This window comes from Theropithecus gelada, chromosome 14 (assembly GCF_003255815.1).
Source record: "Theropithecus gelada isolate Dixy chromosome 14, Tgel_1.0, whole genome shotgun sequence".
Lineage (NCBI taxonomy): Eukaryota > Metazoa > Chordata > Mammalia > Primates > Cercopithecidae > Theropithecus > Theropithecus gelada.
The window spans coordinates 21,408,492-21,425,657 of record NC_037682.1 but is presented as its reverse complement, the minus strand read 5'-3'; the positions used below and the strand labels follow the sequence as shown (position 1 = coordinate 21,425,657).

At 39.0% G+C, this 17,166-nt stretch overlaps 1 protein-coding gene across 1 annotated transcript in view; it reads left to right on the top strand.

Moving 5' to 3' along the window:
- EXT2 (exostosin glycosyltransferase 2) overlaps nt 1–17,166 on the top strand; it is a 157,080-nt gene that overhangs the window by 95,862 nt on the left and 44,052 nt on the right. The window contains 1 exon segment of the mRNA XM_025356328.1: nt 15,897–16,086. Within this exon segment, the coding sequence (XP_025212113.1) occupies nt 15,897–16,086 (190 nt within the window).

Here is a 17,166-nt window from a genome sequence, read left to right as displayed (position 1 = left end):
GTCTGTTACACAGATGACGAATGTGCTAGACTGATCCCTGTTTTTCGTATCTTACCATCTGTTCGTCTTCTTCTGATGTTTTGGATATTTTCTCAGTTTTGTATTCTGATCATTCTTTTGATTTTTAATATTTTGTTTACTTTTAAAATCTGAGAGTTTTTTCCTTGACTTCTAGTTAATCTTATAGCTTCCTAATTTTGTTTTAAAGGTGGAGTATTTTCTCTCTGAGGATATTGTTTGTGGTTTTTAGTTTTTAGTTTTCTTCAGCTCCTTTTATTGTTTGGTTTCTTTGAATTCCTTTTTCAGTTTTTGTTTGTTATTTTTCATATTGGATGCTTTCTTCAAATATCTGATATTATTGACAGTCTGCTCTTATTTGAGAGTGAGGTACTGAAAGCTGATTGGAAGCTCTGTATACATGCATAAGGCTTGTCAAGCAATGGGCTTACAATTAGGTTAAGAGGATAGGGACCTGATTGCCTAAGTGTTGGCATGCATGGCTTATTTCTCTTGGACTGGTTCATTGATCAGAGAATAGTCTTTCTGTTTTTGGGGTTGGGAAAAGATGGATAATAAATCTGGGCTGCAGGTATTTTGGGAGCTGAATAGAGGAAGGAGTTGGGTTCTCATCCTTCATCTTACAGATTATTATTTAATCTGTTATATTTAGTATGGTGCCTCACCCTGCTTTCTGTGCCTGGGATCTCTGAGTCCGGAATCTCCCTCAATCATTTTTTTTTTTCCAGAATATAAACCTCCCTTCTCCTGCCAAGGTTGGGGTGGGGGTAACAGGGAGATGGTTGGCCTGTGAGTGCTGAGTTTAAGGGATCTTGAGACCAACTGTTCCTTATTTCTGTTTCCAGAGCCCCTTCTTCCAGGATATCAAGTATCTCCAATTTCTGAGTTTTATCCTTGGAAGGTTTAGCTTTTTTTTTTTCTTTGCTGTGTAGGTTATTGTCCACCTATCTACATTTTGTTTATTTAAATTGATCTAAAAACTCTATTTTTTTAAATTTTAACTTTTTACTTTAGCATATTTCAGAATTAAATTTCTAAAAATAGTACATTCTTTACCCAGATTTCTCAAATGTTTCTGTATACCCATCACCCAGATTCTTCAGCTGTTTGTATTTTATCGTAGTTGCTTTATTCCTTTTTCTCTGTGTACGTGTGTGTGTATTTTTTCCCGATTTTTTTGGAAGTTGCAGATATGATGCACCGTTATCTCTAAATACTTCTTATATAGAATCACAATACAGCGATGGAAATCATCAGGACATAAACATTGGTGCAATATTGTTATTTAATCTATAGACCTTATTTCGATTTCAGCAGTTATCTCAATAATGTCCATCAGAACAAAAGAAAATCCAAGACCATGCATTGCATTCATGTCACTTTAGCCTCCTTTTACAGTCTAGAACAATTTCTCAGTCTTTCTTTTTCTTACCTGAAATTGACATTTTTGAAGAGCACATGTCAGTTATTTTGTAAGACATCCTTTGATTTGGGTTTGTCTGATGCTTCTGCATGATGAGATTCAAATTATGCATTTTGACAGGAGTATCATAAAAGTAATGTGTTCTCAGTGTATCATGTTGGAGAACACATGATGTCAATTTGTCCTGTTACTGGTGATGATAACTTGGATCACAGGTTTCTGGGAGTTTCTCCAATGTCATGTCAAGTTACTACTTTTCCTTTTATTATGTGTCTTGGGGGGAACTAGTTTGAGACTATGTGAATATCCTGTTACTCCTCAAACTTTCACCCACTAGAGTTTTAGCATCCGTTGGTGATTCTTGCCTGAATCAGTTGTTATAGTGGTTGCCAAATGGTGATTTTCCAGTCCTTATTCTCTATCTTCTCAAATAAATCACTAGTTTTTTTGAGGGTGATTTTTCTTTTTAAACCTGAAGATTGTTGAGTTTAAAGGTTCTTCTTTAATCCGTTTTTGGAAAGTTTTCATTTTCTCTTTGAATATTACATATCTGCAGTTCTCACTAATCTTTCATTCTAGAATCCTATTAAATCTTTGTTAGACCTTTTATTCTGTCCTTACCTTATGTCTCTCAGCTTTGTTTTGTTTCCTTCATTGGGTTTTCCACATTTTTCTCTCTCTGTGCTGCATGCTAGATAACTTTTTCACATCTATTTTCCTGTTTTCTTCATCTTTGACTAATGTGTTTTTTACCCATCCATCGTGATTTAAATTTCAGTGGTTATTTGTAGAAGTTCTATTTGATTATTTTTCAAATCTGTCTGCCTGGCCTTTTTCATAGCATCTTTTTTTCTTACATTTTTAATTCCTTCTTTTATATCTTTAATCATTTGAGACACTTACTTTATATTCTGCATCCAATTTTCTGAATTCCTGTAAGGTCTGATCTTGTCATTTGTCTACTGTCCACTGCTCTTGTTGCATTGTTTCCTTAGATGTTTTATAATTTTGGAATGTGAGTTCATCTCACATGTGAGGTTTTCTGTGGAAATTCTTCCATCCTGGGATAAGGAGGTATTTTCCAGAGAATTTATTTGTTTTTGTTTATTTTGCTTCTTTAACATTAATGTCTCACTGGAGATTTCTGTACCACTCAGATAATTCATTTAAAACCCCAAACCTGCATGAGCTCTAGCCTCTGTTAAAAGCTCCCAAGGGAAGGAAAGCTGACTTGGTTACAAAGCAGTAAACTCTCTTTTTGCAACATGCTGTTCCAGGGAATTTTGTTTTTTCATGTATCATCATATATACTCTGGGAAGCCTTGTTTTCCCATGTTTTAGAGCATTCTAGGTTTAATAAAACTAGCTAAAAATTACGTTTTTTCTTAAAGTAAGTGCTCTTTCCAGGTGAAAACTATTTTTTTTGTTTGTTTGTTTGGTTGGTTGGTTGGAAGGTAAGAAAGGGAGGAGGAACTTTTCTCTTTTAATAATTACATTCAGCCTGTGATGAAGCATTTGATTATTAGACAGCAATGCCACTAATAAGTTTTTTAAGTTGTCAGCAACTACTTGTAAACACTAGTGTAGTACTCTTCGTTATGGTAAATACAGTTGTCTTAAGATGAATGGCTCATATTTTGGTACGGTGCTCAAAACAAAATGTTACAAAACAATAAGCAAACATAAACTGAAAGAAAAAGTTCCCCAGGAAGATTCCTCCTCACCCACATCACCACCCCAAGCTCAGGTTGAGAAACAAAAGTGACTTTTGTTGCTTCTGTGTACTAGTGAGAGACTTTTTCTAGCCCACTCTTTCACTGATTGTATAGGCCTTCAAGGGATCTGCTTTAATGTACAAGTCTCAGTTCCAACTTCCTAACTTCCTGTGCCCAAAACTAAGTCTCCTCTTCCAGCATGAGCATTAAAACCGACTACATTGCCAACCCCTGCAACAAACTTGGCCCTCCGTGGTGCCACAGTGCCAACTAGCTCCTGGGCGTTCAGCTTTCATTTTCTTATCATTTCCAGTGACTTCAGCTGTATATTTAAAATAATTTTTGTTTTATTTTATACTGCAATTTTACATTTTATAGCAAGAGGATTTTGAAAAAGGAAGGCTTCATCTGTTTTACCTTCCAAAAATTTGTTGAACGTTGGTCCATTATTGTTTCCAATAAAATATATTTTTTTGCCCTTGTGGGTTCATGCCTTTTTCTCAGGAAGAAGCAGAGATGGAACACAGTAGACAAAACATATGCTTTATTGGAATTCCAGAGAAATTAATATTTAAGAAATCACTTTCTTGTGGAGGCTCTTCTTTCCACTCTGTATCAACTTTCATTTTGGTGTTAGGCTCCTAACGGCTCAAACTATACAGAAACTTTGGTTTTCTTGGTTATAACTGTGTTGGTGTTTTGAGCTTGGATGCCATAAGCTGTAATTTAATCAGTCCCCAGAGTTCTTATTTACCAAGCCAATGAAGTCTTCCCCTATACCATAGATGACCTCTCTAATATGGTCATGGGCTACCAACAAGCATTTTTATGCCCAGACCAGAGAATGAGCTACTCTTTCAAACTGCCAGAGTATTTCAAGTGTGGGAGAATCAGATGAAGCTGTAAATTTGTCTTACCTCTCATAAGACATAGTAGTATAAGCCATCATGAACATTGTTGGACACTTTGGTTTATAGATTGGCTTTCTTTGTTTGAATCAAATAAGTCACTAGTTTTTTCACTGAAGCATTTAAATATTTTCAGTATACTTATGAAGTAGCAGGTCCAAGGATGATGATTGAAGACCTTGTTCTAAATAATCTAAATCTTTTGTACTGTGAAACAGCTGAACTGTTAACATATCAAGTTATAAACCAGTAAAATCAATAGTGTGTTATCTTTGCCAGTATCTTAAGCAATCATACTATAGATATATTTAGTGAAATTTATTACTTGCAGACTGCTATAACTCATGAATTATTAAAAGTATCAGCATATGGAGCCCTCTGTTCCCTTATTCCAAATTCTTTTAATATGGCTTATGTTGAACCATTTAAATGGTTTCTCTCCATCCCACTGATGGAAGCTGCAGCCAGATGAGGGTTCTTATAAATGATTGGCTTTCTTTCCAAGCAAGAGGAGGATGAAATGTCAACTTTTTCCTCTACTACCTGAAAAGCAATCAGTGGCAACCTCTCTTGCTATCCTTGACAGTAGTTTGGCTTTATGGAAGAAGGGTGGGCATTTAGCCAAATGTGAATTTCAGTGCTATATAAAGAAAAAAATTGAAGTAGCTAAAACTCAGATAATAACAGGAATTTTCAAGAGGCATTCAGATGGGTTTAACCTGTGAGCCTTCCAGTAAACTAACTGTAGCCCAGAAATTCGTAAACTGCACGTTTCAATCCCTTTTTTCTTGGGGATGATCTGAGTGACTTGAGGTTACTTACCAAATCTCTCTTTGCAACAATTTGCCCATCTGTAGGATGGAGATTAGGGATAATGATAGCTTCAGAAGAATAGTGTAACAATTAGCAACTGATTATTGTCTGATTATATGATTATCTGATTATGTCTGATTGTAATTAAGACCATTGCAAAGGACATTTGGAATCAAACCTGAGTTCAAAACCATTTATTAGCTTGACCTTGTGCAAAATTTCCTTCCTTCCTTACTTCCCTCCTTCCCTCCTCCCTCCCTCCGTCCCTCCCTCCCTCCCTTCTGCAGTGGCACAATCATAGCTCAATACAGCCTTGACCTCCTGGGCTCAAGTGATCCTCCTACCTCGGCCTCCTGAGTAGCTGGGATTATAGGTGTGCACCACATGCCGAGCTACTTTTAAAAAATCTTATTTTTGTAGAGTGCAATGGCATGATCATAGCTCACTGCAGCCTCAAACTCCTGGGCTCCACCAGTCCTCCTGCTTCAGCCTCCTGAGTAGCTAGGACCATAGGCTTGTACCACTATATACAGGTAATTTTTTTTTTGATAGTGACAGGGTCTTGCTATGTTGCCCAGGCTGATCTTGAACTCCTGGCCTCCAGCTCTTGAACTCCTGGCCTCGAGCAATCCTCCCACCCCAGCAAGTTTCTTATCTCTTTGAATTTCATTATTCTTATCTGTAAAATGAGAATACTTATTTGAGAGAACTACTTTAAGAAATTAATGATATACATGGAAGCATTTTGTAAGTGGTGTGGGGCTATGAGAAGTGAAGTGTTGATTATAAGGTTGACAGTATAATGTTTTATCACATGGAAACATAAATTTTAGAATTGGGTGGACTCTGGAGAGGAAAATTAAAAATACAGGAGGGTATTTTTTGTGCCCAGATAGGTCTTATTATATTTTTTCTCTTGTTTATTCCTTACAACCAAGAGTAGCATTCCTTTAGCACTATTCTAACAGATGAAGGAAGTGAGACATATTTATTTCAAGACCCATCCACTGATCACCTCTTTTTTAAATGAGGAAATGGAGGTCCAAAGAAGTATGTTGATTCATCTAATGCAGAGATTCTCTGCCCATCATTCCACCTATTATATTGCTTTCTTTTCATATAATTGTTTTCATCTTGCACCCAAATTTGGCCCCCAAGCTAAACAGGGAACACAATGACACGTAAGTACAGTGGCAGTGTAAATATAAAAAAGACTTCTGTCCCTGGCTTTCTGATAGGTTAGATATGCTAAGTGACCTTCTTAAGTGAACAACTAAAATATTGAATGAAGTATTACAAAGCAATTTAACCTATTACTGAGCTGGCAGGAAAGTAAGGTATTTGCTAATCCCCAAATCAAAGTGAAACTCAGTATCCTGGGAGGTGAATGGGAGCCAAAGTCAGCTTTTGCTATGGAGACTTTTGTAGACCTTGATGATCTGGTGCTTTGACCTGGTAACTCTGTGAAGTAAGGGACTGGGATTAGGATTTAAATCCTGTGGCCCATCCAACTCTCACAAGGACTTCCTGGATGAAGCTAGGGAACTGAAAGATTATGTCTTCAGTGAAAGAGTAAGGAAGGAGTAAACCTGTCTGTATTGACCCTTGTGATTGAGAACTGCAATCACAAGCCACCCCCAGATGGCTTCTTACTACAGTTATCATCCAAATAAGCCTTAAGGAGGGAATTTAGTTGAAAGTGGCTTTGTATTGATAGGAACCAGCAGAAGCAGAGACAAACCCTGTCATAAGGACCGTATTTTCAGTCCAGGTCTCAAATAATTCTTATAAATTAAGTGTCTGAGGACAGTTAGCAGCTCACAACCATAAAGCTATAGGCAATATTGTGAGTGAGAACTACCAGAAATAGACATGCAAGGGCTTGCAATTATTAGAGTAGATTATTAGAGTCAATGAAATTGTTCAGAATGCAGCCCAAAGAGACAAAGAGATGGAAAATATGAAGGAGTAAGTGAAGTAATATAGAGAACAGAGAGAGAAGGTCCAACATACGCTAAGCTGAGTTGCAGAAGAAGAGGTGGGGAATGGAAAGAAGCCCTACTGAAAGGATCAGAGCTGAGAATTTTCCACAGTTGTTGAATGACATAGGCCACAGATCCAGGAAGACTAACAGACCACAAGCAGGATAAGTAAAAGTACATTTACAGCCTGGTAATCGTAATGAGACTGCAGTAAACCAAAGAAAAAGGGAAGATCTTAAAAGCAGCTGTAGGAAAAGGAGAATATCTATAGACACATTTGGCCTGCTCCTGTGACCCTGAGTTAGTCTGTGGCTCAGTTTCTTCAGATATCAGTCATGGTACTTGTTAGTTCAGTGCCCCCAAATGTGATGCCACCATTTAGAAAACTCACTTATGAGCAAATTGCTGTAAATAGGTTTCAGGAGCTTTAAGTTAATAATTAACTATCTTATTTAGTTGAAGCCTTAAGAGAATTTCTAGCCTTTGCTTTTCTCCATTTTTCACGTGTCTGTTTAATGTTTGGTCAGTGAGATTTGGCCTTCAGTGTTATTCTTGTTTTTCAGAACAGTCAGTTATTGTATGAGTCTGTTCTCACATCGCTATAGAGAATTACCTGAAACTGGATAATTTGGAAAGAAAAGAGGTTTAATTGGCTCTTGGTTCTGCAGGCTGTGCAGGCTTCTGCTTCTGGGGAAGCCACAGGAAACTTACAATCATGGCAGAAGGCAAAAGGGAAGTTGGCAAGTTTTACATAGCTGAAGCAGGAGGAATAGAGAAGGGAGAGGTACTACACACTTTTAAACAACCAGATCTTGGGAGAATTCACTCACTGTCTTGAGAACAGCAAGGGGGAAACCCACCCCCATCATTCATTTACATCCCACCAGGCCTCTACTCCAACATTGGGGATTACAATTCAATGTGAGATTTGAGTAGGAACACAAATCCAAACCATATCAGTTATTATTTGAGAGTGAAATGAAGTAGACACGATGTATCAGGTAAACTTCAGACTTGTCCCCAAAACTTTTCTCTTTTGAGCTAAGAGATGCTACTTGAAGACATTGTTAGGTCTCAGTAATTCTCTAGTTTTGCAAGTCAGCATGTGCCTGGCTGATAGAGTGCTGTGCTGTGGGTATTTGGGGCTGTAGAGGTTTAATGGTTAAGGCAACGTGGACCACATTACTGATTGCCCCTTTCAAATCTCCCAGTAACCATTAACATAAATATCATCTCACCATTTTGGACAAGGGACACCACCCCTATGCACGTTAGTAATATGATGCTAATGCTTAACTCTTTCATTGCCCTGCTTCAAAGGCCTTGTCCTATATTCATTGATGAGGAGTCTCTTTGAACCTAAAGGAGAAATGAAGGGGTTAACTCCTTTTGGTTTTGCCCTTTGACCACTTCTGGATGAGAGGCATGATGAAATACTTTTCAAAGTCTTCAGTGGAAATACATCATGCATAATTGGAGCAAAAAAGAATAAATCAAAGCTTTTTTCCCCTTTTAGTCTGGTAATTCATAATTGAAACCACATTGAGGTAAGGGTTGATAACTTCAAAACAACTAAGAAAACTGCCCTTTCTATCAAGGTAGGAATAGGTAAGGCTTCTTTCTCATTACTAGGGGCTCAAAAGCTTCTGTATAACAGGCCTGTCCTCTTTTCTTACCTTCTTCTCTGTCTTCTCATTTTTCTGTTTAGGCAAAATATGTTCACTTAAATCAGATATAGGTTGACTCAAATATCTGCTGAATTCTCTTATTTTCACATGAAGTTATACATAGTGACAAAAAATATCTGATATGATGAGGAATAGTAATTAAAATTTGGATCATCCTGTATTGCAGCTTGATTTCTTCAGTGCTACAGTTTGGTTTGGTTTAGGCTGAAAGAATCTTTTAGTTGGTAATGAAATGTGGTTTTCCTTGCTCTTGATTTCACAATCTGAGTAGCATCAGCAAGAACATTTCAGAATGGCTAGCAAAGGCCACCCGTTTACCACCTTTCTCTGCTTTCTGTATGGTAACCCTAGAATGGTTTTGGTTAGGCTCGTATATAGCTACCATGACCTTTCAACTACAAGAAAGCAAATCAGGATTGCAGGAAGGGCCCAGGCAACTTCCTTTGTTTGGGATTGCCAAAGGCACCACTAGTTGCTTGAGTCTGAATCTCTTTCCTGAAGGGGAAACCCCTTTGAACTGGTAGTTGACTTTAAGCTTAGTCTCCCAAGGCCTTTCCCTCAAGGCATCCTGAAACCTGAGCCCACACATCCCTCTCACTAGTGTCTGCACACTACTAGTTCTTACACCAGGGCTTTCCGGAATAAAAGAACTTTTCTACAGCTGGCATCGTGACCTGACAGTTCTCGTGGCTGTTAGGGATTACTTTTATGCAATTGCAGTTTAACAATGTGAGATTTCTTATTGGCGCTTCTATAGTGAATATTTGTTGGAGGAGTGAGAAGTAAACAGTGGGAGGATGGGCAAGAGGTGAGCAAGGCATTTTGGCCAAAGGCCAGCACGTTGTCAGAATAATACACACTTATTCTTTTGGTATCTCCTCCTACCTTTGAGTGAACAGGTTCATCGAGTGCATTTGAAAATTGCATTGATAGCCAAGGTTTTGAAGGCATAGCTGTGATAGATGGCCTTTGCCTCTTCTCCAGCTCTCTGTTGCTGGATGCCTGGTTTTATGCCCTGTCTTACCATCATGGAGATTTAATCAGGTAGCGGAGTTAATTGACAGCATTGTTTGCCTTTTCCCTGGCAGAAACCAGTCTTGAGTAAATTATGGAGGTTTAAATTTGCTTGATTTCCTGCAGAAAGTGGGGTCAAGAGGTCCCAGACTGTAGACACTCTCTTTGGTCAGCCAGCAGGGGGTCAGTTCTTAAAGGTATTTCAGAGGTGACTAAATGCCGTTTTTGAAATGTTCCTCCCCAGTAAGCTTTTTTTCTCTGGAGGTTAGTTTGCTGACCTTACCCTAGTGGGGTGGAGTGTCTGTGTGAAGGTATACACCCCAATTAAAGCTGCCTTTCTCCACACTGTCACTGAGCTCCGAAGGCAAATAGGATTATGCTTGAGGAAGGGAAAAGCAATTGACACAGAAGCTTAGTTGCAGATCAGCATTTCCTATTTATGACTCTTTGAAATAGAGCATAATGGTAGCCATGTCAATTTGTCACTAAAACAATGATCAGGAAAAGAAAGTTTCAAAAGAAACAACAGACTAGCTGTGTAACTTTAAAAAACAATTGTTATTTAAGGCTTTTCACGATAAAGCTCTAACTTGCCGTTACCTGAGTTCCTCTCATTTCTGCTGTCTGACCTTTCTCCTCCCAGCAAACTGTGAGGTGTCCTGTTGGATGGTTCACTGTCTTGTAGGCAAATCTTTGCACATGCCTCTCAGCTTGCCCCTAGGCTTCTTTAGCCAGCCCTCTCCTGCTTCTTCTTAAAGGCACTGCTCAGACCTCCTCATCTCCAGGTAGGGAGAGGTGATTGTGTAGATCTCCACGTTTCCACCTATGGAATACCTTTCATTCTTTGTTTACTACTTGTTAGTTTACATTGTAATTTGTGTTTTTACCGCACTGTCTTCCCCACTAGGTTATGTGTGTTTTGAGAGGAAGGAAAGTGTTCATCTTTGCAGCTTTAACACTATTCCAGGCTTATAGTGTATGTTCAGGAAATGTTGGCTGAATGAATAAGTACCAGAAATAATGCTAGTGGGAATGATTGCTGAATCACCAATAGCAGTGTTTCAGTAGGCAAGAATACAAATTGAGAAGAGTGAAAGTATTTTGTTTGCTTTAAACTCTAATTCATAGGGTCCTGTGTTGAGCCCTCTGCTAAATGTTTATGTACATAATCTCGTTTAATCATTACCCTAGGAGGTAGTTACTATCATGATCCCTGTTTTACAGATGAGGAAACTGATACTCAAAGAACTGTACATGTCACAAGACTAGTACATGGCAAGGCCCAGATTAAAGCCCTCTATTAAATATCCCTATAAAATCCTACACTTCTTCAGAACACAGCACAGTAAGATTCTTGGTAAGTATGTATAAAACGAGTTAATTAGGTTGGGAGTCATTTCAAAACTCATAATTTTAGTCATTTGAATGTACATCAGCTATTCATATCTATACATAAGGGAGACAGATAAAACAGGCCTGAGTCATTTGGCTTTAACTTACTCACTTCTTTAAAAAACAAGTTTTGATTGAAAAATTAGGCATTGTTCTAAATAGTAGGTGTTCTGGCTCCTGCCTTCATGGAGCTTTCAGGATAGCCAAAGCATAATGAATAGAAAGGAAAAGAGAAAATCATGAACATTAAAAACAATATATTTGGACAGGAAGAAGTGGCGGTAGAGAATCCACTTAAACCAGGACCTTGAAACATGATAAGATAAAGAGAGGGAGAAAGAAGGATTTCATTTGGGATTCTTGTACTGCAATTCGTTCGAAATTCTTGTGCTGCAAGAGATCTCAAGACTGCTTAGGCTACCTCCTACCCGCTTTTGAGACACACAGAAAGTAAAGCCCGGAGAAATTATAACTCACACAAGATCAACCATTGGCTATCATTTATTGAATGCTTCTACATGACAGTACCTTACATATATTACCTCATTTAGGCCAAGTAATACTACCTAGCAAGATGGTAATAGTTGTATGATGAGTTTTATAGATAGAGAAACTGAGGTACAAGAGAAGTTAAGTACTTTGCCCAGGCTATGCAGCTGGCAAGTGAAAGAACCTGGATTCCGATTAAGGACTTGTGATTCCAAAACTGACTTCAAACATGCTAACTCAATTTTGAAGCCATTTGCATTAACTCTGGTGGTGTGTTCTACAGTAAATAATTGAGCCTATATTTGAGTAAATGCATGCTTAGAAGCTTACATACTGCCTCCTGTGTTCATCTCCACTTCTGGATTTTAAGGGAAGGTATCGGCAAGATCCAGTCCTCCTTATGCTCCTTTCCATGCTGTCCATACCCCCCATGCTGCCTTCCCTGCTTCTCCAGTAGTCAAGCCCTGTTTGGGATGCAAGTGTGGAAAAACTGAACATCAAGAAAAGTTACTGTCCACTTCCCAGCCAGCCATTCCTTCCTGTCCTCCCTCCTCTCCTACCAGTTCACTTCCCAAGTGGAGCTGGCATGTGGGATGAGACCCGATCTGTTGTCTTGCCAGCGACTCTGGCTCCATGTCCCTGGCAGCTCCTTGAAATCAGAGCTGCGATGCCTTTCAGGGGTGCCTTAGTTTAAATGCCAAGGCACTCGTTTTGTGAGTCTAAGCTTTGCATCTCTTAGGGAATTTTCCTCTCCTCTTAATGTCATAAAGACATTTAAGTGTGTTGGCATTCTCCCCCCTTCTCCCAAAGAACAGACCTCATTCTGTTAGAGTTTTAATAGTTTTTCCTTCTGTTTTAGTGGTGTATTTACCTTTTTAAATTTATGTGCACACTTTGTGTCAGTGTTATATATTTGGTGTGTTTTTATTCCATAGACTCTCTGAAATCATAGTGTTTGGGGTGGGTTCTTGCTTATTGGCCAGATTTTATTAACAAGGATCAAGAACTTTTAGGATTTTTGTCTGAGAAAAGAGCTAGAAGCAGCAAGCTCTGGAGTGCCCCACACTTGCATTTTCCAAAGTCTGTAAAATGGTGATGCATACCCGGTCTGGGTATGTATGTAGGAGGGCGTAGGGAAGGGCTGTGAACCATTACCGTCTGGTGTTCTGGAATCAGATTGCTTGAGTTGTATCTCACTTCCATCACTTACAGGTTATATAGCCTTGAACATCATTTGCTATTTCTAGTTCTGCAGTTTCCTCATCTGTAAAGTGAGAACAATAACCGTATCTATCTTGGGGGTTGTTGTGAGTATCTAATGAGGTAATACATGTAAAGCACAGTGCTTTGCACTTAGTAAGTACTCAGTAAATCTTGACTGTTTCAATATCACACATTAAATCATTTTATACACTTTTTTAAAAGAATCTTTTTGTTTCTTTTCCACTTAAAATGATGTTTTTCAAGCAGGCATTAGTGAGTATTGTGTCAAGAGGGTTAGGTGACTGGGTTGGGGATAGTGATGACACATAGACCATGAACCGTCCCTGGGGATTAATTATGACTTAAATATAGGGCTACTTTCTGACTTCAGTTTCCATAAAGGTCAGGAAGAGATAAAGAATAAAATTTGGGGTAGAAAACTCAAAAAGGTTTCTAGAAATACAATGAGTTGCTAAGGTCAAATACGAAAATCCAGGCACCTTCCTAAGACTACAGTTTAATATTAAAGTGTGATGTCATGGAAACAGAAGGTCAACATTGAAAAGATGGACTTTCCTGGCCGGGCGTGGTGGCTGACACCTGTAATTCCAGCACTTTGGGAGGTTAGGGCAGGTGGATCACCTGAGGTTGGGAGTTCGAGACCAGCCTGACCAACATGGAGAAACCCTGTCTGTACTAAAAATACAAAATTAGCTGAGTGTGGTGGTGCATGCCTGTAATCCCAGCTACTTGGGAGGCTGAGACTGGAGAATCTCTTGAACCCGGGAGATGGAGGTTGAGGTGAGCCAAGATTGTGCCATTGCACTCCAGCCTGGGCAACAAGAGTGAAACTCTGTCTCAAAGAAAAAAAAAGAAAAAGAAAAGATGGCCTTTCCTATTGTGTCTTGGTTGTGAAATCTAATTATAGCATGTTGTGGACACTTTGGCTTTAATATCCTGAAATTAGGACCCCAGGAATCGCATTCAGCTTCTCTGAGTTTCCATCCCATGTGTATTCCGTGTGTTTGTGTGCATTTCTCATCCCACACTCTTACATCTGGCAGGCAGCCGTTGTCACAAAGGTGGTGATGGGTGTCCATCAGTGATATGGATGAGATTGATAGGGGACCTTGACAATCCCAGAGTATAAAAGGCTGGGAAGTATGCAGCAGCCGTGATAGCAGATAGGACATTTCATATTCAGCCACCTTCTGGCAAAGATGGAGTTCAGTCCGGGGCTTTTTGCATGATAACATAGGAATATGAGTGTAATTAATGCCACTGAATTACACATTTAACAATGGTTAAAATGGCAAATTTAATATTATATCTATTTTACTACAGTTTTAAAAAGTGAATGATGTAATATACCAAAACCTTTATATGCTTTAAGTGGGTAGATTGTATGGTATATGAATCATATCCTAATAAAGCTGGTAAAAAATATAAGAACATTTAAATAATCTTAATTATTATCAGTACAAAAACAGTTTTGCTTACATTGCTGTATTAAAAGTACTTAATATTTTAATGATAGCAAAGAGATTGAATTTCTTTCATTACTTTTTAAACTTTATTTTAAAAACATTTCACACTTAACAGATAAGTTTTGAGAATTGTACATTGAACTCATATGTTTCTCACCTATTTTCACACATTGTGAGCATTTTCTCTTTATTCTCTGTGTTTAGAAATATGCACTGTAATATGGCAGTGGTTTTTGTTTTTTTATTTTTGTCTTTTTAAAAAATTCACTGTGCTACTTCTGTTAATCGTTTGCAATCTGAAAATTCATACCTCTCATATCTTACGTACTGAGAACTTCTTTAATTTCTTTGATAGATTTATTTCTCCCATAGTCTGTGTTTTCTTTTCCGGAATCTCATATTAAATGGATGTTGGACCTCCTAGATTTTCTCATTTTTTCTGTCCTTATTTTTCATCTCTGCCTTTTTGTTCACCAGTCTGGAATATTTTGTCATCTTTATCTTGCAATCCTGACCTTTTTTCCCCCGACTGGCAGGACCAACCAGGTAGCAATCCTGCCCTTAAAAAAATTTTTAAACTATTATATTTTTAATGTCAAAGAGTTGTTTCTGTTCTTTGATAGAGCTTTTAAAATAAAAATAGGAATTTATTCTTGTTTCATGGATGAAGAATCTTATCTCCCAGTGGATACAATTTGTTGTTGATGCTGTTTTACTTTCCTTCTGCTACTTCTGTTGTTCCTGTTACTTCTAAGTTCCTTTTCTTCTTTATTCGTTTGGTTTCTGTCATTCATGCTGAAGATGCTCTTGAAATGTCTGTGATTCTAGAATCTGCTCGTGATTGAGAGGGAAGCACTGAAAAGCTGATTGGAAGTTCTCTGTGTGAAGGCCAGCTTATTGCCTGGAGGACTTCACTGTAAGATGTTGGGGTGCCGAGCTAGCCACATGGTTGCCAACGCTTTGGGAACTGAAGGGGAAAGAAGGCTGTAGGGCCCATCATTCAGAATGTAGACTTTTAGCCTATATTTTCCTCTCCTCTGTGCCTGTATTTCCCTGTCTAGAACTTCAGTTTCCTCAGAAAGGAAACCTCCCTTCTCTAGCTGGGATAAGGGACGAGTCGTTTTCTGGCTCAGTAGGATCAAGGGAGGGTTTGTGAATCTGGGCCTCTAACTGCTCCTTACACAGATTTTTAACGGTCTTCCTGTTTTCAACCTTACCGCTCCTCTTACCTCACAAGGTATCTGGTGAGTTTCATTCCTGAGCCCTGTGAATTCCCAGGTTGGCTTGCTTGCCATTGCTGCCTCCCCTCCTGGTAGGTGCCCACGTCTCCACTCTCACTCCTCCTCTGCTATCCCTTCTCTAGCCCTTTCCGTCTTTCAGAAATATCGTAATAGGCCCATCAGCTGTTGTCTCTTCTCCCATCTCTTTGTCCTTGTAGATTTGTATTCTTTTATATTCATCAACTGCCTTTTTATTGGGTTTGGGGAGAGAGTGGAGATAAATGCATGCTTTAGTCTGTCGTGTTTAACTAGAGTTCTTTTCTCAGCTGCAAAAGTTCTCAGCTCCTTTTTCAGTGATATCAGGGCCAAACTTAATTAGTCCATGCAAATTTTGAGGAGGGAAAGACTTTGAGCAGTTGCTTAGCTCTGGGATCAGTCCTGGTAAAAGCCGCCAAGCCTGCCATGTTTGGGTTTGCTGACGATATTGGGTGAGCCATATTGTTACAGCTGCTTTTCTGACCTGTGTTAATCTGTCCTCTTGTAGAAGTGGGGCAGTGTGAGCAATCCACTCTTCCTCCCGCTGATCCCACCACAGTCTCAAGGGTTCACCGCCATAGTCCTCACTTACGACCGAGTAGAGAGCCTCTTCCGGGTCATCACTGAAGTGTCCAAGGTGCCCAGTCTATCCAAACTGCTTGTCGTCTGGAATAATCAGAATAAAAACCCTCCAGAAGGTAAGAAGCCTTAGTGCATCTCTCAGCTGGATTGATTTTGGATGGCCAAATTATTCACATCCTTTGTTTTAAATAAATGTTCCTGCTTTGTCAATAGCAATGCCATTTCTGAGACAGCATGCCTTCATTTTTCTCAGTCCTCTCATTCTTGTTCTAGGGTGGCCCATTTAACTCCAAGCCCTGGCATACTCTGTAGCCACAAGTGTTTGAGGGCTTAGGAATCAATAGGATCAAAGGCTATCAGCCTTGGGAAAACAGATCTCAGCTTCCCTCAGCCATCTCAGCTGATTTGTTTACATGAAAACTCAGTTTAAAAGGCATTAGTTTTCTCCTTTCTTATCTCTGCGCTGATGCTGTACTTTCCTCCAAAAATAAATAATAATAATAAAATAAAAAAGGATGGCCTCACGTCTGATTGGAAAAGTCAGCAGCAAAGCATACCCTGTCCAGACTTCAAGTCAGGTCCTTAAGGAGAGCAATCACTAGAAGTTCCCATTGGTTCTCCCTTAATCACTTTGTTCCTTGCCTTGGCCACCCCTGTAATCTGTTGGCTGGCAGCTAGGGTTGAGGACTATTTGATTCATTGGATTTGTTTTTAATTCGGGACGCACAGAGTATGTTCCACCTGCATTTAGTTTCTCATTCAGTCTGTGTATTACTGATCCTAATCCCAGGGACTTCAAAGCTCCTGCCATTTATAGCCTATTAAAGCCAGGAAGTTTCTGATGGATTAGAGCAAGGAATGAATGAGTTTGAAGTTAGTAATGTGCACCACTGTCACCGATAAGGTCTAGTTTATTGCCTGACAGTAGTATCTACACTTTTTATGGCTAGTCTCTTTTATGGATATACTGAAGTCGGGAGAGTCAACCCTGAAAATGGCCAGTAGTAGATCTATAGTCCAGGCTGGAAGAAGACCATATTTCTGGCTCTGTTAGGCAAATCAGAATTTGCCTTGAGAAAATTCTTTAGTTTTTCCTTCACTTCATGAGATGTTTATTCTCCGAGAGAATCATATGCTTTCTTTTTAGATTTAGGGAGCCACAGTTTGAGTAAATAAAACAGCTATTTTAAATGAAG